The sequence below is a fragment of the Spermophilus citellus genome (assembly GCF_964194105.1).
Source record: "Spermophilus citellus genome assembly, chromosome: 15".
NCBI classification, from domain to species: Eukaryota; Metazoa; Chordata; class Mammalia; order Rodentia; family Sciuridae; genus Spermophilus; species Spermophilus citellus.
In genome coordinates, this window is record NC_138195.1 from 19,647,500 (window position 1) to 19,668,191 (window position 20,692).

A 20,692-nucleotide genomic window follows, 5' to 3' on the forward strand; every position below is an offset into this window, starting at 1 on the left:
TCAAGCCTCTTTCCATGTTGCTACTGGCTTGTCTGTCTTTGCCTTATTGATTTATAAGAGACTGGGAAGTGAGTCATTTGATGGGTCTATGTGTTGTAAACACCTTCTCTCAGACTATATCTCTTTTTAGTCTCCTAATCTACCTTTTAAAGAATAAACGCTCTTGTTTTATGTAGAATAATTTATCAATCTTTTCCAAACATATTAGTGTTTTGGGTAATTTATTTTTTTTTAACAATCTTTCTCCACCCAAGGTCTTGATGATGTCTTGCCTCCTGGTACTCTAAGGTGCCACCTATCATCAATCAAAGTCACACGGGATTCTGCTTCTAGGCTCTACCTGTTCCACAGGCTCACTTTCAACAACATTGCACCAAAGGAAGCCGTTGGGAGGTTGTGGCAGTGTCTGGGTGGCTTCTGCCTTCCAGATATTAAACTGGAATTATAGGTCAAATTTGCTGCAACCATCAGGGTCAAGGAGGCCACAGCTGACAGTGTGATACTATTTATGAAGTCCAGGAGAATAACTTAGCTTTCAACACCACACTAAGCCTTCTATGTGGGGGGTTTATGATTTAATGAAGGTGGTCAGGCAGGGCGTAACCAGGGATGAGAGAGGAGGGCTGGGGTGACGGGCAAAGGACGGCTTAGCTTATGGGGCTTGCCAGATTTGGAGATGGGCTCTCAGCCCCCAGGGTGAGAGTCTGTTTCCGCCTGGAGTATGCACCTATGAACACTGCAGGGAGAGGGGGGATGCTCCCAGCTTGTGTGTCAGGACCCAACCCAGTCCTGAGACTCCACACATCCAGCAGGGAGTTAGTGTCCTCTTCCACCGGATCCCAGGGGATGGAGGCCCTATCCTGAAAGCTCTTTCCTGACTTTGCACGAATACCAACCTACACAGGCAACAGCCAGATAGCTTTCCTTCTCTTGTACAATATCCAGACCATAGGCATAACTCCATCTCCATCTTCAGAACTTATTTGCAGATGGCCACTATGCACCAACCACCTCCTCCACTCCACCCCAGCATGTCCCCCTTACTTCTTGTCTCATGACTACCTTGACCTACTGTGGTCACTCTCATCTATCTGGTCCAGGGCCCAGACACCTCCCTCACCTCAGGCCCTCCCACTCTCCCTGTCTTCAGCCCCTGAGACACTTGGGCCTGCCCAGCTGACTCCCACCTGGGCCTTGGCATTTGCCATCCTTCTCCTGGTTCTCTCCTCCCTTCCCATGCTTCTTGTTCTCCCAGTCACTTTAGTAAGCCTTCCGGGCCACCCTAGCAACATTCCCTCTGCCCTCTCACTGAGCTTTTTTACTTTGCTTCCTTGCACCTCTTGTTCCTGGACATCACCAGACACATGCATTTGTTTACATCTGTCTTTCAAGGAGAATGGAGGGTGGGGAGGGAGGAGGTATGATCTGCTTTATTTACCACTGAATTCCTAGTGCCTGGAATAGAAGTTAGTACCTTTAGGCACCCAAGAAATGCTTCTGAACAAAGGAAGAAGCAAGTTAGTGGCAATAGGTGCTTTCAGAGCAGGGATAGGGAGTGGGTTTGGGGGAGGGCAGGGTCCCTGTATGGCTTCAGTAAGGCCCAGCGGAGCAGAAGGAAGCAGGACCAATGCATGGGGTATGACCCTGAGCAAGCACGCAGCCCACCTCTGGCCTGTGCACAGACCACTTCATACCCACCCAGCATTCAGGAGGAAACAGAGAGGTCAGTACACAAGGCACGGGACTCTGGTTGGAGGATAGCCTGTCTTTTGAAAAGTGGACCTGCTTTGCACACAGGTGAGAGGTGTGACTCAAAGGCCAGCAGTAGAGGGGCCAGGGTGCAGTCAGATGTGCAGCCAGCAAGTCCCAAGTGAGAGGGAACTTGGGGCTGGGTGGGAGAGGGCAAGATTACCTGCAGGCAAGGGTTCTAGAGGGTGGGCATGCGAGCTACGGGCAGTACCTCCGCCAAGCGGGGCCAAGATGACCCGGCGGATGGCCTGCACCCAATCCTCCATGTCACGCTGGGAGCTGGCCATGAGCAGGAGCGCCTCAGGGTTGGCTGGCACCTTCTCCCGCTCCCCGGCACCACCTGCAAGACAGGGAGACAAGGCTTATGCAGGGTCCGCATGTGGGACGACAGGGTGCCCACCCACTGCATACTCTCCAGTCCTGACACCAACCTACACAGCCCTCCTTCATTTCCTGAGGAGAGCTTTCCAGAGCCTTCTGACTCCAGCCCTGCTTTTGGTTCATTTTCCAACCTATCTCCTTCACACTTCACCCATCTTTCCTTCTGGTTTTCTCTTTTCTCATTTTGTTTTTCTTATCAAAATAGAAATCATAAAAAGCATCTCAGATTGAGGTACAGTGGTACATGTCTGAATCCCCATTACTCAGGAGACTGAGCCAGGAGGATTGAAAAAAAAAAAAGTTAAATCCCCAATATAGGAGGGAAAAAACAACAATGTACACAGGGCACTGTTAGGGGGAAAAATGCAGATTTTCAACCAGTGTCGGAGAAATTCAGTCCCCACAGTAGCCTCATTATGTGTTTTGTGAACATCACCTTTCCTTGCTTTAAATCCACATCACCGCATGGTTTTAACTTCAGCTCTGACCTGACAGCCTCCCCTCCCCATCCTGAAGACAAGACCAGATTCCCTGGTTCTGCCTGTGTTACAGAGGATGGTTATTAAACCAGAAGGGAGCACAGAATTCTCTGTGTCCATCACAGCTTGACACTGGACCCATATCTAAAGGCAAGAGGGCAGGAAACCTGGACCTCTTACAAACTGATCCTCTTGCCCCAGTGGCTCTCCTGGTTCTCAAATTTTCATGTGTAAATTACTTAATCTTTGAGATTATTCTGAACTTTATGGGCAATTTAAGGAACTCTGGGGGAGGGGGGTATGAATTGAACCCAGGGCCTCATACACGCCAGGTAAAAATCCTCTACCACTAATCATACCCCAGCCCAATCTAAAAATTTTTAAGAACAAGTCTGCCTTTATACACCCCACTCTTCATATCCCATAATATGTAATTCAGAATTACCTTCTTAAAGCCCCAATGCGTCAGACGCTAACCAGGACCATCTGCTAGTGAGTGTTAAGTCCCTGACACCCATATTCCCAAGGGAGTATAAAGGCAGTTGGGGAGCATCCTGAGACCCAGGCTGCTCCTCACTGGAGTTTGTGGCCCAGGGTTGGAACCCAGATGGGGAGAAGTGCTTCCTGAGCATAGAACATGTGCGTGTGTGCATGTGCCAACAGCAGAAGTTTTTCATTTTACAAGGTTCAATTTATCTTTTTTTTTTTTTTTTTTTTGATTGGGTGTGCTTGAATTGTATTGTGTTGTATCTGAGAAAAGTTTTGCTTAACCCAAGGACATAAAAATTTTCTCCTAGTTTTTCGTTTAGAAGTTTCATAGTTTTAAGATTTCCATTTAGGCCTAAGAGTTAATTTTTCTACGTGCTATAAATTCATTCTGCTGTATGCAGATGTTTCTGCACATGTTGGAAAGCCTATCTTCTGCTTGCTTGCCAGGTACCTACGTAGGCGACCCTGCTGCCTGCAAATAAAGACAGGTTGAATTTTACAAAGGACTTCTTCCTTCCCAGTTTGGGCACTTTGTATTTCATTCTAATTTCACAGATTAAAGCCTCAAATATAATATTGAACAGAAGTGGTGAAAGCAAGAACCTTCTGATTCCTGATCTTTAGGCATTCAGATTTTCATCATTAAGTATATCCATGATAGGTTTTTTTCAAGGATATATTTTATTAGGTTAAGGAAATTCCTTCTATCTAATTTGCAGAGAATTTTTATCAGAGATAGATGTTGGTTTTGTCAAATGTCTCTTTTGCATCTATTGATGCAGTCAATCATTTAGTACAATCATTTCAATGGGTTTGCAAATGTTAAACCAACCCTGAATACCTGAGATAAATCCCACCACCCTGTTCACATATAGTTGGGTTTAATCTTTTTGAGACTTTTCTTTTCTTTCATGAGGGAAATGGGCCTGTGATTATCTTCTCCTGTAAGGTCTTTGTCTGATTTTGGCATTGGGGTGATCCTGGCCTCACAGAATAACCTATTAAGGCTTTCCCACTTTTCAATTGTTTTTAGAGAGTTTGTATAGAACTTCCATTATTTCTTCTTAAAGTATTTTGTAGAATTTACCAGTGCAGCCATTGGAGGTCTGGAGCTTTCAAAGTGGGGAGGTTTTTTGTTTTGTTTTTTGTTTTTGATCTAGTTAGTGATACATGACAGTAAAATGCATTTTGACACATCACACATAAATGGAGTCTAATTTCTCATTCTTCTGGTTGTACATGATGTAGAATCACACGGGCTGTGTAATCACACATACACAGTGTAATAATGTCAGATTCATTCTACTATACTTCCTACTCCCACACCTCTCCCCTCCCTTCACTCCCCTCTACCTAGTCCAAAATAACTCTATTCTTTCCTAGCCCCCACCTCTTATTGTGAATTAGCATCTGCATATTAGAGAAAACATTCAGCCTTTGGTTTTTTGGGAGTGGCTTATTTCGCTTAGCATGATGTTCTCCAGCTCCATCCATTTACTGGCAAATGCCATAATTTTATTCTTCTTTAAGACTGAGTCATATTCCATTGTGTGTGTGCAGGGGGGTTCACAATAAATTTCTATTTTTTTAATATGTACAAAGTTCTTTATAATATTCCTTTATTACCCTCTTAACATTTGAAGAATCTCTAGTTACAAGACCTCTCACTGATACTGAGGATTGATCATTTATGTCTTCTCTCCTTTTCCCCTGATTAGTCTTACTGACTTTTATCAATCTTAAAAGCTAGCTTTTTTTTTTAAATTTTGTCTATTGTTTTTCTGAGCCTCTAAATGTTGTTGAAGGTTGGATGGTAGATATCTTAGGTTTATAGGCCAGATAGACTTTGTCACAACTTCACTCTGGGGGGAAAAGAAAAAAAACAGCTACAAGCCATATGTAAATACAAGGGCTTTGCTGCATTTGGGTGAAACTTAACTTACAAACACAGGCAGCACCTGCAGTTTGCCAGTCTGTATTCTATTTCACTGATTTCCACTCTGATCTGTAGTATTTTCCTCTGCTTGCCTTGGGTATAACTTGTCCTTTTTCTAAATCTTTATGCATTTCCTGTTACAATTGTCTCCCCTAATTACTGCGTGGTGGGCATCCTCTAAGTATGCTGTGCTTTCATTTTAATTCAGCTCAAATACCTTCTAACTTCCCTTTGGATTTCTTATTTGTTCAAGGGTTATTTGGAAGTGCATTAGTTTCCAAATTTGGGGGGAATTTTCCAGAAATCTCTGTTTCTGTTTTTCTAATTTGATTCCTTATGGTGTTTGGCTTGAATCCTTTTATATCTATTAAAACCCGGTTTTGGCCCAGAATATGGCCTATGTTTGTAGCTGCTCTGTGTGCACTGAGAAGAATTATTCTGCGGGGGCTGGAGAGAGTGATCTATAAATGTCACTTTGGTCTGGTTGGAGAGTTTTGTTCAAGTCTTCAATATTCTTACAATTTTTCTACTTGTTCTATCAATTATGAAAACAGGGTAATTGAAAGCTCCATTTTCTATTTGTCTATTTTTCCTTTTGCCTTTGTCAGTTTTTCTTTATATAGTTTGAAGCTCTGCTATTAGGGGCATAAATATTTAAGACTGTCATGTCCTCTTGGCAAATCCCCTTTACCGTTATGAAATGACCTTCTTATCCCTAGTAACAATCTTTGTCTCATATAAAGTCACTCCAGCTTTCTTTTGATTAACGTCAGTATGATATCTTTTCCCATCTTTTTACTTTTAACTTATTTATGTCTTTATATTGTAAGTGCATTTCTTGTCAGGCTTATGGTTGGCTTTTGCTTTCCTGTCCAATCTGACAAGCTCTATTTATAATGTGATTGTTGCTATGCTGAGGTTTAAGTCTGTCTTCTGTTTTCCATTGGTCCTTCTCTTCTTTACTTTTTTTTTCCTTTTTTTATGATTTCATTATATCTCCTTTGTTGGCTTATCAGTAAAAAAAAAAAATAACTCTTTGTCCTGTTCAGAAGTGAAATTAATACTACCATATCTAAGGGTGTACTCTATGTGTAATACTGGACAATGTACTTAACATATACTGTCACACACAATCCTCATAAACACTTTAGCTTAGGAGTATTACTGAGAAGTTGAACATTTAGCTCACAAGCAAATAAGTGGAGGGGACAGGATGCAAACCCAGGTGTGTTCACCCATAAACTTGTTCTCTATCATCAACGTAAATTTGTGGCAATGAAGAGAAGTGCAAAGAAAATGAAATAAGTTATTAAAACAAACTTGGGGGGGACTGGGGATGTCATTCAGTGCTACAGTGTTTGTCTAGCATGCAAAATTTTCCACTGCATTCCACCCCTAGCACCATGAAAATAAACAAAATAAAACAAGCTTGGGGATTTTCTACAGCATTTGGTTATTTACACCTCCTTTTCTCTGTTACTTAGGAAGGGCTCATGTTAGCTTTAAAGAAAAAGGTTGTAACAGCAAGTATTTCAGAAAGAAAGATGAGGGTCTCTAGTTGCTGTTCCTGGACTTTCCTTTCACCAGTCCACGTGGTCACTAAGTCGCCACCCCACCCACCCCACTACACACAGCTCAGGCCTCAGTACCCTCTTAGACAGTGCTTAGAGCCCACCCTGGGTCGACCTCAGCTCCGCCACATGGAGCGCAGGGACTCAACCTCCCTAAGCATCAGAGTCACGCTGCTGTAGGGAGAAGAAATGGGCTATTTCCTTAGCTTAGCACCTGGGAGCTAGCAAGCACTCCTAAACATTCATTTTTATTATCATCTCAATTTAGTACCATTTGGAGCAGGATCTCTCAGCCTTAACACTACTGACATTTGGGGCTAGCTGGTTCTTTGTGGGGGCTGGGGATTGTTTTGTGCACTGGAGGATGTTTAGCAGCATCCCTAACCTCTACCCATTAGATGCCAGTAGCAGCCTCTCCTCCTTCCCAGGTGTGACAATCACAATTCCCTCCACATAGTGCCAAATGTCTCCTAGAGGGCAAAAATGCCCCACTCAAGAACCATTGACATGGAGCAATCAGATCTACGCTGCCTGTGAGTCTAAATGACCGTCATAATCCTATAGTAGTACGATATTCCACAGGCACACCATGTCATGTCCAAAAATGATCCCTACCTCTTCTGACCAACTAGTTCCTTCTTGTGCTCCCATCTCAGTACCAGGCAACGAGGTGCTGGAGGCAGAGAGCTGGACCCTGGTCTCCTCCCTCCTCATGCACCCTGATTCACCTTGTCCTCTGGTGGGCTCATCCAATCTCAGGCTTTAAAGGCTGTCCCTGAGCTGAAGACATCCAGATTCACTGCTCCCCTGCCCTCCAGACCAGTGTGGAGCCCATCTCCAGACCTGCCAGCACCCTCCTTCCTGGATGAGGTAACTCCATCTTCTAGTTACCCGAGTTGAGACCAGTTATGTCCTCAGCTCCCCTGTCTCTCACATTGCATCCATTTCCATCAGCAAATTCTATCAAAATCAAGTCACTTTTCATCATTCTGCCAGTTTCCAGCCACCATGATGCCTCATCTGGAGGACTGGCACAGACTTGGGGTCCTTCCCTTGCCTCTCATGGTCTTTTTTAATTTTTATTTATTTTTTTTGCTACCAGGGATTGAACCCAGGGGCACCTAACCACTGAGTCACATCCCCAGCCTTCTTTTTATTTTACTTAGAGATAGGGTCTTGCTGAATTACTTAGGGCCTTGCTAAGTTGCTGAAGCTTAGCTTTGAACTCATGATCCTCCTGCCTTGGCCTCCTGAGCCACTGGGATTACAGGCGTGTGCCACTGCACCTGACACCGTCTATTCCCCCCCCCCCAATTAGTGATACATAACAGTAGAATGCATTTTGACACAACATATATAAATGGAGTATAATTTCTCATTCTTCTGGTTGTAGAATGTAGAATGATGTAGAATCACACGGTTGTGTAGTCACATATACACATAGGATAATAATGTCAGATGCATTCTATTGTCCTTCCTACTCCCCCCACAGTCTATTCTTGATAGGGCAGTTACAGTGCCCCCATTAAGACTCAAAACAGCTCCCACACCCCTGCCCAATATTCCCCAGGAGCCCCCATCTCAGCCAAATCCTTGCAATAATCTTCAAGCCTGCTCATCCCCTTGTCCAAGACTCAGCCTCCGGCTGCTTCTCTCTTGGTTTCTTGCCATTCCTGAAACATGCCCAGCTCACCCTTGCTTCATGGGTCTTTCCACTGGGTCTCAGCCTTGCTGTTCTCCCAGACCCTAGAACAGTTTTCTCCCTCATCTCCTTCAGTTCTTTCCTAAAATATCCCCTTCTTGGGGACTCCTTCCTGACCATCCTATTAAACTTCACCACATGTCACCCATCACACCCACACTCCTTTCCAGCTTTCGTTTTTTCCACTGCATTTACTATAATTTATTAAACTATGTACGTTTACCATAAGACGCTTACTTACACTGTTCGTGGCCTACCCTTACTTGTCTGTTCTACATGCAGCTCCAGCACAGTAGCAGAGCCTGGCATGGAAAGGCAAGACTGACAACAGCAGCAGCAAAAGAACCCAGGTGACTGTCACATAGGAAGCTGTCGGGAGCCATGTATGGGCGGCGTGTGTGAGCTGTGCGCATCTTAGCCCTACGAGGGGACAGGTCTGCCACTGCACGCTGATTGGGCTGCCTGGTTTAAGTGCACCTCTCCTCTGGCTCTGCCTGTGATCCCATACAGCACCTGAGGTGGGTGTGACTGGCCAAGATGTCACTGTGCTGACTACAAGACTTGACCAAGCAAGACTCCACCTTTGAAACCTTATCCCCTGTCTTATTTGGTGAAAAACATTCTATTGAAACTCCTTTGTTGGTTGCTCTATAAAAATAAGAGATTCTGGTGCTCGCTCTCTTTACCAGCTGACCCTTAAGGTCGCAGAGCCATCCTACCCTCCATATGGAAATTAATGCTGTGTCTTGTGCTTTTTTACCAGTTTCTTAGTTTAATGTTGCAGCCAGCTCTCTTGAACCCCGGTCACCTCATCAGTGAGAGTCCCCGGTGAGAGGAAGCTCTCAGTGCCAAGCAGGATGCTAGCAAACTGATGAGTGTTAGAAGTTTGAACACTCACAGCGTCTTAAAGGATGCAGTGTTATTAGCTCCATTTCAAAGGAAAGGAAACTGAAGCCTAGTGACATTTAGAAACATGTCCAGGCTATAATTTGAACTGTTGATGTATATTACAGTGAACTAGGAACCCCAGACAGTCTGGCTCCCTCAGTCCACACCATGCTCTCCACTTCTACTTCTGGTTTATTCCAAGCACCCAATCCAGGTGGGAACTCTTTTTCCCAGCTGGGCTTGCTCCCCTCTGAGCTCCTAAACTTAAGAACTCCCTTTTATACAGAGTTCTGCTTTCTATCCAAGCAAGGTATTTTGCAAAGGAGCAAGCGGCTTCAAGATAGAGCAGATCTGCACAGTGGTCCCAGGACAGGAACTTTTTCATATGAAAATTTCTTAATAAGAAAAAGAAAGTAAATAATATGTGTGAAAGCATTCCGTAAACCACTGGAATATGGGACATGTGTTCCATGATGTTCAGATGAAGTAATCAGTCTATACCTGACTTACTGTCCTCTACCAGGGTTTACGGAAAATGTTAAAAAACAAAACAAGAACACTTAAAAGTGGCAGTAGCAACAATGTATGATTTGTTCCAGTGCCTGCTGTCATTCTACTTTCTGCCCAAGAGGGCAGGGAACCCCACAGCAGGATTCCCAGGGGTGAAGGCCAAGTCTCAGGGATACACAATGTATAGACCACTGTGGTCAAATGGAAATATAACATGAACTACATGAGCAATTTAAAATGTTTTAGTAGTTATGTGGAAAAACTAAGAAGAAACAGATATAATTATTTGTTTGTTTGTTTATTAGTACTGGGGATTGAACCCAGGACCTCCCACAGGCTAAGCATGTCCTCTCCCCGTTACACCTCCAGGCCCAGGTATAACTATTTTTAATAGTAAATTCCATTTATCCCAATATTTTCATAATACTATAATTAGCATAAGCATGCAATTAAAATTATTGAGTTTTAAAAATATATCTACACTAAGTCTTCAAAATTGGGTGTATATTTATCATTATAGCACCTCTCCATTTGGACTAGACAAATTTCATGTATAGCCCCACGTGAGACTGGAGGCTACATTCCTGGACAGTTTTTGAGCAGTGTAGACTCGGGTGGTACAGAAAGGTATGCTAGCCTTTGGGGCCATTATTCTTCCTACCATATTCCCAGAGAAGTGTTGGGACTGGGGGAGAGGTACCCTCAAGCATCCTGGGACCTGTGTGTATGACCAGCTCTGGATAAGAACCAGTTGGAGGTGCCCACAGAGAATTCCCAGGGTCGGCTTCCCCAGTCCATCCCTGAGAATGCGCGCCAGGCTGAACCCACCTGCAGGGCTTCCCTCCTTTGATTTCTCTTTATGGCTTGGAGCCAGCAGACACCTCTTGCCTTCAAGGGTTTCTCACTCTCCCCACCCCCCATCCTGGTATTCCCACAGCATGTCTGTGAATCTGATTGCCCACTTACCATGGGGCAGACGCCTAATCTTCTTCAGATGCTTGGCAGGGCTGAAGGGCATGATGCAAGAAGATGCGGGGCGTGGTGAGAGGAGAGAGGCCGGTGTGGCTGGGTCAGGAGGGCAGCCAGACCCACGGGCAGGGGCAGGAGAGGCTCCGATGGGCGAGCTGCAGTCTCCAGTGCATTCTCCTGTGTGTGTGTGGGGTCAGGGCCTTTTGACTCTCCTGGGGACTTCTGCATTGCTCAGTGCCCAAAGGTGGGGAATGTCCAGGGCGGAGTGAGAAAGATCTGCCAGAATCCCCATGGGGCCCTCCTGTGGGTGCATGAACTGCTGGAGGGAAGCAGGAAGAAGGCACCATGGAAATCACATAGCAGGTCACTCTTCAGCCACCGGTGCACTCCCTACCCTGTACTTCCTCCCCTAGAAAGTGGTAAGTGTCCTGGGCTGAGTGGAGAATGTAAAATCAGGCTTCCGTCCATCCCATTTCCCCAGCACAAGGAAGGGCTGAACCATTAGGGCTGCTATCCCTCATAAGGTTGGCAGAGATTAAAGAATATCTCTGGAAGAAGCCAGATAAATGCAAGTGCTGACTGGAATGAGGTCTTGAGCTAGTTACGTAACCTTTCTGTTTCCATTTCCTCACCAATAAAATGAGACCGATCCAGGATCTAGCTCATGGGGTTATGGTGAAGACTGGATGAAGTCCGGGGCTGGGCATGGCACTTGCTCATGGTACATAGGTGTACTCACACCCTCTAAGGGAGGCACTGTCTGCCTGGTATTGCAGACAGGACAGCTAAGGCTCCAGGGAGGTCACCCACTGGGAAGTGGCACATCCAGGATTTGAACTTAACTGTTTTGGATTCATCCCAAGAAATCAGCTGCCACCCTTATGGTGTTTGCCCCACTTCAGGACAAAGGGAAGAGGAGCCAGCTCCCTTGCCCAGGCTGGCCTCCAGCATCATTCTCTCCGCCTGGACAGGGCGTCAGGAGCATGTACCATGGAACAGCTCTGAAGATACTTCCTGAAGGGCTGGGGCAGGAACAGGCACTAAGCTTTGGTCAGCAAGGACACAGCAGGAAGCCAGGCTTGTCTGATACACTCATGTGCCCTCAGAAATCCCAGCTCCCTTGTTCTCCCTCTCAGGCAGACCCTCTTACAGCTAGAATCTGTTCCCTCTCAGGTGCTCCAAAGCGACTCCTCCCCACCTTCTGGCTTCAACTCGAATGTCACTCAGAGAAACCTCCCCGAGAACCTTTGTCCAAGAACTGCCCCCTCCTGCCCAATTACTTTAAGGCTGTGCTTGCCCTCTACAGAAATCATCCTGATTGAAAAACAGCTTGTTTGTTTATATCTGTGGTTGTAGCACATCTCTGTTATAGGGATGTCCTTTTCCTGAAAGCAGACCTTCCCGCTATTCTCCTAGTATCCTCAGGGACTAGTGGAATCCTGAAAAAGAGTAGGGGCTCCATGAATGGCAGCCGTCGTGTAGGGGCACCTGGAGGGCTCTGTGGTAGGACAGGCAATTTTTGTTATTAAAATAGCCAACTTTTATTGAGTACTTACTACCACAAGCTGGGCACCATTCTAAGAATTTGCAGGTTTTAGCTCTCGCTCCTCACAGCAACCCTACATTGTGATACAATTACAACACTCTTGTCCCAGATGAGAAAAAAGACACTAAAGAAGAGGTTGAAGTCCAAGGTCCCATGACTAGTCACTGGCCCTGGTCAGTAAGGGGAAATTCCTTGCTGACTGGTCTCCTAAAGCATTGGCCACTCACACCCACTTTAGGGGGCTTGAGGATCTAACCCCCCAACCCCCAGGCAGTTGGTGGTCCTGGCTCCGTCCTATGGTGAGTGGACTCTAAGGTGGCCCCCAGTGAAAGCTTCCTTCTGGTATTTGCATCCTTGTATAATCACCTCTTTTCGAATGTGGGCTGAACCTAGCAACTTGCTTTTAGTGAATGGAAAATAGCAGAAAATGACAATGTTACTTTGTGGTGAGGTTATAAATAGTCTGTGACTTCTGTCTGGTATGTCCTCTTACTCTCTCGCTCACTGGCTCTGTGGAAGCCACTGCCATGCGGTGGGCTGTCCTGTATGGAGAACCATGTGGCAAGGAACTTGGAGCAGCTAGCAAGGGACCGCAGCACTCAGTTCAACGGCCCTCAAGGAACTGTCTCTTAACAATGGCCACGGGGTGGAGCCTCAAGCTCAGCGGGGCCTTTGGATGAGACCACAGCCACAGCTAACACCTGCATCAGCTTGTGAGAACCATGCCCAGATTCCTGACCATGGGCACTCGAGATGGTGAATGTTTGTGTTTTAAGACGGATTCCCTTGAAGCTAAGAAGGTATCCATCAAGAGAGCCTTCTTCATCAAGAGGAGTGTCCCACATGGGGTGAGGGGTACTTGGTGGTCATCTTGGGATCACATTGGGCCAGCAAGCAGAGCCTACAAGCCAAGGAGGGCAGACAAGGCAGAGGGGAAGCTAAAACCCTTGCTGGTAGTTCACTAACCCAGGATCTGCCACCTCTGGGTCCTAGGGTTATGAGAATATCTCCTTCGTTTTCATCCAATGAGTGGGGGTTTGTGTCCTGCAGTGGACAGCAGGTTGATACAGAGACCCTGAGAGCCACAAGGCAGCCCTTTGCTGTTGCTAGAGCTTTTCCATAGTTTCCAGGGAGAGACAGTCTTGGTGGCTTGTTGGTCAAACTGGTAGACCTGCTTCTGGGTCTTCAGAGGAATCTTGAAAGGCACTTGACAAAATATAACATCCATTGGGATAAAAACTCTACATTAAATGAAACAGGTAGATCCTTCTTCTACAAAGATATGCCAAAATCAACAATGTGTTTCAGTGGAGAGACACTGGCCACGTTCCCAGGGAGGCCAAGGGACAAACCACACAGGTCCACTAATGGCCCCTGCTACTTAACATTTTCCCAGAAGTATTCCCAAGTGTAAACTGGACAAGAAAAAAAAATGTAAGATACACAATCAGGATAGGAGGATGTGGTGGTACTATTATTATTTTTCAGATTATCTGTTTACATGTGTGGAAAAGCTCAGTCAATTAACTAAGAAACCAATACAAGCAATAAAAGAATCCAGTGTTAGGCAGTTGCAAAATCAATACACGGAAATCACAAGCTTTTTGTAAATCAGAGGCAACAGAAATGCATGCCTTGTATGTAATTTGTAAAGTGAGAGAGATGTCAATTCCTAAGCTAGTCCATAAATTTAACATAATAAAATACTGGTAGCATTTCTTTTTTAACCATGTAAGTTGAACTATCTTAAAGTTCACAGGCAAATTGGATTTTTTGGAAAAAAGGATACAATTATGATGTTGAACCAGTTCTACCAATTATGGATTCAGAGAACAGAGCTACACTGATTAAAACAACCTGGTTTTGATGATATGACCCAAGAGAGACTCGAATATATATGGAAGTCTGGGATATGATTCAGGAGTTATTTCAAAAGCAATGAGTACAACATGAGATACTTAATAAATGGGAAGGGGATGGCTGAACCAGAAGAAAATCAAGTTGAATCCTTACGTCAAACCTTACCCAAATAAATAAATAGATAATACGAATTCACAACAGATCAAAGATCTAAAAACCTGGAACCCTGCAGCTGGTTTACAGCTCCCCAGAGGTGGGAGGTGCTGGTAGCTGGAGGTGAGGACTTGGGTAGAGGGGTGAGGAAAGCAGGCAGATTTCTACCCTGTGGGTGTAGGTAGATTATGGTACAATCTCTTTGGGGGATGATTTTATAACTATCAAATTTTAAGATGACTCAGCAATCTAATCCTAGGAGTTTATGGTTTAGATAAACTTTCACATGTGCCTAAGGAGATAGCAAGAATAGACTGGGAACGACTTAACCACCCATAGCTATAGTTTGGGTCTAGAATGTCCCCTAATGGCCTCTGTGTTAAAGGACTGGTCCTCAGCTTGGTGCTACCTCTTAAAGGTGGTAGAACCTTTAACAGGTGGAGTTCAACGGAAGGTCTTAGTTCACTTAGGACATGCCTTGAAGAGGACTCTGGGAAATCCAGCCCCTTCCTATCTCTCCTTGCTTCCATGTGGTAAGCAGATTCCTCTGCACACACTCCTGGCCATAATGTGCTACCAACCTGCCATAGGCTCAAAAGCAACCGGGCCAACCAACCGTAGAATGAAACCTCTAAAACTAAGAAAAATTATGAAGTTTCTCTAAAGCTAAGAAAAAGAAACCTTTCCTCTTTTTGAGTTGATTATCTCAAGTATTTTGTTACAGTAATACAAAGTTGACTAACATATCTGTCCAGGACTAACACAGTCCCTAAGTATCTGCTAGGGATTGATTCCAAAACCACCTCAGATACAAAATCCTCAGATGCTCAGATCTCTTACATAAAATGATATATACAGTATTTGCATAGAACCTATGCACATCCTCCCATGTACTTTAAATAATTTCTAAATTACTTGTAATACCTAAAACAATGTAAATGTTATTTAAATAGTTGTTACACTGTATTGTTTAGGGAATAGTGACAAGAAAAATATCTGCCCGTGTTCTAACAGGCATAATTTATTTTTCTGAATATTTTTAGTCTGCAGCTGGTTGAATCCACAGATGCAGAATCCAATGAAGCGCCGACTGTGCCAGTTAAAGAAATTTTATATGAACCTCCTCTAAATAGAAAGCAGGGAAATTGTATGAAGTGGTATGGAATGATATATTATTATGTGGAAGAAGTAAACTATTGTGAAGGACAGGCTGCCATTTGCATGAGAGTAACCTATATACACAGGTGCCTAGGTATGCATGCTTGATGCCTGTAATAACAAGCAGGACATGGGACCTGGGCTTACCCCAGGAGGAGGGGGTTAGGGCAGAAGCAGATGAAAAGAGACTGACTTCTCACTTAGAGACTCTCTCAAGGGTCCCTACATGGCTTTATGAGGACACATGACTTTCTATAATAAAGATTGTGTTTCTCTTCATCATTTAGAGAGGCAGATGCTGATGTGTCTGGCCCTGGAGAAGTCAGTCCTGCCAGGCCTGGTGGTGCACACCTGGAATTCCAAAAACTCAGGAGGCTGAGGTAGGAGGATCACAAGGTTGAGGCCAGCCTGGGCAACTTGGCAAAATCCTGTCTCAAATTTAAAAAAAAAATAAAAAGGACTGGGGATATAGCTCCATGGTAAAATGCCCCTGGGTGCAATCCCTAGTACCACCAAAAAAGGGAAGAAAAGTTCAGGTCTGCCCTTTGAGAACTTTTATTAAAAAAAAACAAAAAAACTCCAAAGTCCTCCACATGGTTTTCACTCCAAGTTCCCCTTCAGCCAGCCCATCATCGTAGTTGGGTTTCATTTCTTCAAATTGGTGTCTCCCTGGGAATCTTCTTTTTTGGTCCTGGGGATGTTTGGGTTTTCAGGGAATTCATGTGACCGTGCCCCAGGCAGTACCCCCTGGGAGAATTGGGACTGGGCTCCCTCTCCCAGGGTAAATTGCAGAAGTGATGAGGAGTGTGGGGCAGGCTGGGGAATGCCTGGACGGGCCAAAGGCTTTCTTCTCAAGTGCAAGTCAGATCTTCCTCTTCCCTGGTGAGAACCCCATGCCATGACGTCTCCTGTCTTCAGGACATACGCCTGGGATAGCACCTTTGCAGCCCAGTCAGCAACTCCCCCACCTCAAGGGACCCCCCAAGCACGGGCCTTCTGGTCCCCAGTTTACACCATGGACCTCCTCCCTGTCTTTGCACATGCATATGACTTCCACCTGACTACCTGGACTCCTACTCGATCTTCAAAATCCAGCTCCAATATCCCCTTCTCCTTTAACGTCCTCAAAATCCTCCTCTCGTCCACTTCCTGTTTTCTTTACCTCGTTCTCTTTTCCACAGTTACCAACGGAAGGTCGACCATGTGACAGACATTGTGCCATGTGCTGGGAACACAATTTGGATGTACCTTTCAGAAAGATCAACAAGGTCCCGTAGCTGCTGCTGTCCGTGACAACCAGGCCACCACATCACCACCCTGCTACTGCCATGTGCTCTGCTAAGCAACTCGATGAAGCACACACTCTGACCATCCCTCTGTGCTCATGAGAAGCCCAGGTTGCTGGTGGATGTTGAAGGTGCAATTTGCATCTAAATAACTTCCTTGCTCTGTGCCCAGCTGCTGTGGGCCCTCTTGGGTCCCCCCTTCCAGACTTCTTGGGCTCTAAGAGCACCCCTGCATCTCTCCTAACACTTCTCAGAGAGCTGCGCTCCAGGTGGGGGTTCCATCACATTTGTTAAATGAACACCAACTCTGCACCTAATAAAGAGTGGCCGTGAACCCCAGGGAACCCAGGCCTTTCTCCACTTCGGGTTGCTAATGAAGAAGCTTTATGCCCGCTAACATGGCACATCTTAATGGGTTTCCCCAAATCAGAGCCTGAGACAAAGTTGGTGTATGGGAAGCTACTCAGCAGGACTGCAAGAAGGAGGGCACAACAGACACACGGGATCAAGCCCAGTGCCCCTAGCTTGTCCTCAGGCCCGGATGCTGGAGACTCCTTTCTGCCTGAACTGTGCATCAGAAAGGTCATCTTTCAGACAAAGGGGGAGTTAGTATACACTGGTGCCAGTCGTCCACTGGCCAAGGGTTGTTCTGGGAGCTTTACAGTCCCTCTCTGGAGAGCTGGTAGGAGATGACAGACAAATGCCATATCAGACCAGCGGCACGGGCTGGTGCAGGGAGGTTGATTCTTTCAATGAGGCCACAGATATTTCTTGAAACCCTACTGTGTGGTCAGCACTGAGCCTGGCTTACAGGCGTGGGCTGTAGGAAGCACATGGGTAACCAAAACAGGCAAGGTTCCTCTCCTAGAGCTCCTCCTAGGGGGAAAGGGACAGAGGACAGTGAGCAAAGCAAATGAGCTCATTTAGGGCCACTGCTGTGATAGGGTGGAGATGCTCCTTAAGCAGCAGGTCAGGAAAGGCCAGGCTAGGAGGGGTCTCTGAACTGAGCACTAAGGGACAAGACGAGTGGGCTTCATGGCACAGAGGGACAAGACAGGTAGCCAGGGCAGGTAGCCAGGGCAGGACGGGATGATTGCAAACCCCTGAGCCAGGAAGAGTCCTGAGGCCCTTCATGTGGATCAGTGACAGAGGAGGGTGTGAGGGGTAGACAGGAGCTTCCAGCAGGTGTCCAAGGGACAGAGGGCTCAGTACCTATCTTAGACTCAACAGAATTTCCTTATAAACTGAAGGTAGGAAGGACCCAGGTGGTCATTGACAGGAAGTCTAAGAACAATAATCAACCTTGGGGTCTCCAAGTTCTGGGCACACATGAGGCCAAGGTAGGCAGAAGGTCCCCAGCCCCTACTCTTGTCTATAGGAACTATAACTTTTGGACTGGGGTGGGGGGGGGTACCTACTCAGCAATTATAAGCATCAAACTTAAAAAAATGATGGTGATGTTCTTCCACCCACCCCTTTAATTGATCTCCAACCCTGGAAATTGACAAGATTGAAAAACACAGATCTGACCCTAACCCTAACTCCTAACCCCTGACCCTAACTCCTAACCCCTATTCCCTGACCTTAACCTTAACTTCTGACCCTAACCCTAGCCTCTAACCTGTAACCCTAACCTAACCCCATGCTCTGACTTTTCCTGGCTATGGCTCTTTTAGCCCAGTGCCCCCAGCCTGTCCTCAGGCCCAGATGCTGGGCATGAGGCAGGGGCTACCCATAACCCCCCAGGAACACAGGCTAGATTCTCATGGTCAGGGACACCTGGAGGCAGTGTCCAGCCTCCAGCCAGCATCTGTTTCTCCAGGTACTTAAAAGGAGTTTTGGTTTGTCTCCAAGTGGCAGATACAGCCTCTCAGGACAGTGTTTGAAAACAGTCTTAAAGGACATTCTCTGACACTACAATCACACTATCCCTGGTCCTGCCAGGCACTACCCCAGGAAATGGGGACACAAAAGTGACACGGATACCAGCTGGGTTCTTAGTGATCCAGGGGCAGGCAGGTTGGCTGCAGACCAAGAAGCTGCCCACCAAGACAAATTAACAGCCACAATGCCGCCTGCTCCTACCCCAGAGTGCAGGAGATGTGGATGGGGAGGCCCCAAGCTCCACCTTTGCCTCTCTTCCCTGTACTATGAAGATGACAGGAAACTCTTATCCCAAACCCAGAGATTCAGTCCCCACTCCAATTCTGTATCACAAAACCTTCAGGAACTGCTTTTGGTGGTGGTGGTGGGGGGGGGGGGGCGGGGGATCCTGGCTGGCCATTCCCACTTCCTTCCCAAAAAACCAGAAGTGGGCAGCGGGAGTATACCGGGGTTTCTGCCTCTCTGAGAATTGAGTTTGGTTCCCTTCCCCAGCCCAAGGGAGAGAGAGTGTGGGCCGGGAGTGCTGCACAGAGGAGGAGGTTGGCCACCATGGTCAAAGCCTGCAAGAAGTTGCTGGCTGAAAAGCAACTGAGTGCAGAGTGATGTGCCGCACAGCAGAGAAGAGCCCGTGCGACTCCATGGACAGTCCACACTCTTCCTGTCACCCTAGTTCTGTACCCTCTCCAGGTGGGCACATAGACATTTATTGAACTACATTGGGCACAGGAGAAATCCTCTTAATTTGATATGACCACCACGCATCTCTCTGTTGAAACACATGCAAAGTGAAAAGTCCCTTCTACCTCAGGTCCTGGTGTACCAGATCCTTTGCCACAAAGCAGCAACTGGGAGCAGCCTCTCTCATGTTCTTACAGGTCAGTCATCCATATGTGTGGAGGTGCTGGGGACGCTGGGATGACCTCTGAAGTTGGAAAATTCACAGCCTTGAGTGGGGATAAACACGAGCTAAAGAAATCACCCAGAGGCTGGGGATGTGGCTCAAGCGGGAACGTGCTTGCCTGGCATGTGCGGGGCGCCGAGTTCGATTCTCAGCACCACATAAAAATAAAATAAAGATGTTGTGTCCACCGAAAACTAAAAAATAAATATATTTTTTAAAAAAAGAAATCACCCAACTTCCCCTTACTTTGCACTGCCAGGGACAAAGGCCCAACTTAGCCAAGCGTGGTCATCATGCAAGGTCCTCTCCTCACAGCAACTCCAAGTCGGCCTAAGGATCCCTGGTACTCATGGGGAAACAGGCACAGAAAGGCCTTGCCTGAAGTCTGGAGCTGGTGAGTGGCACAGACCTGCTTATCTGGAGGGTGCCTACTTCCCAGGGCCAGTCTGACCCCCACTGCAAGGCTCAAGTGTTGGGGTGGCCACTTGGTGATGCTCTGAGAATCCTAAAACCACCCCTGGGCCGTCTGCCTTTTACCTGGCCTTCAACCGGGCAGAGTGGCACTGCCAGGCAGAGGCCTCTTGTCAAGGACACTTATTTCTGCTATACTTCTATGCAAGCACCCCATTGCTGGGCAGAGAGTAGCCCCATGTCCTGGATAACCAGCTGCTACTGGGGACATGTCAGGGGACTGCCAAGGACAAACAGCCAAACTTTCAAACACACTCAGAACTCACACAAGTCCTAGCTGGCACCGCTGCTGGATGAAGGCTGCTGGGCCCTGACTGCCATTCCTTTCTTGTCATGGAGGGCCCTACCAGCTAGCCCAGACATGCAGCCAGTCCCATTATAGGCTCTTGTCCGCAGGGCACCAGCTAAGCCACCTTTTTTTGAGGGGGAGGGGGGTGTTTGTTCTTCTTTGGAACTCATGGACAGGTACCAATGCAAGGGTGAGACCAGAAATGGGAAGTTATCCAACTCTTTGCACAGATGGGCCAGCACCTGGGGATCTAGCCACACAGTATCCTGCTGGGGCACAGAAGGCCCATCCAAGCAGCTGGTCAGGAAGGGCCTCGAGGGCAAACTCTTTGGACATTGCGGTCCGGTGCATGGCTCATTAGCATCTAAAAGTTCTGAGAGGTCTAACCACAGAGAAAAGACTTAACTCTGCCCAGCTCAGCTCATCCCAAGTACCACAAGCCATTCTGCTAATGGTGACACCTATTAACA

At 46.5% G+C, this 20,692-nt stretch overlaps 1 protein-coding gene across 11 annotated transcripts in view; it reads right to left on the bottom strand.

Annotated features, from left to right (window-relative positions):
• The window catches only part of ARHGAP22 (Rho GTPase activating protein 22), a 203,639-nt gene that overhangs the window by 40,235 nt on the left and 142,712 nt on the right, over positions 1–20,692 (bottom strand). For 6 of the 11 annotated variants that reach the window (XM_081267678.1, XM_081267669.1, XM_081267672.1 and 3 more), the window contains one exon: positions 1,913–2,089. The exons of 2 other annotated variants lie outside the window; for them this stretch is intronic. In XM_081267678.1, the coding sequence (XP_081123804.1) occupies positions 1,913–2,089 (177 nt within the window). Of the gene's footprint in view, positions 1–1,912; positions 2,090–10,671; positions 10,952–20,692 lie in introns of those variants that run through there. 3 more of the 11 variants (XM_081267674.1, XM_081267675.1, XM_081267679.1) reach the window with 2 other exon arrangements.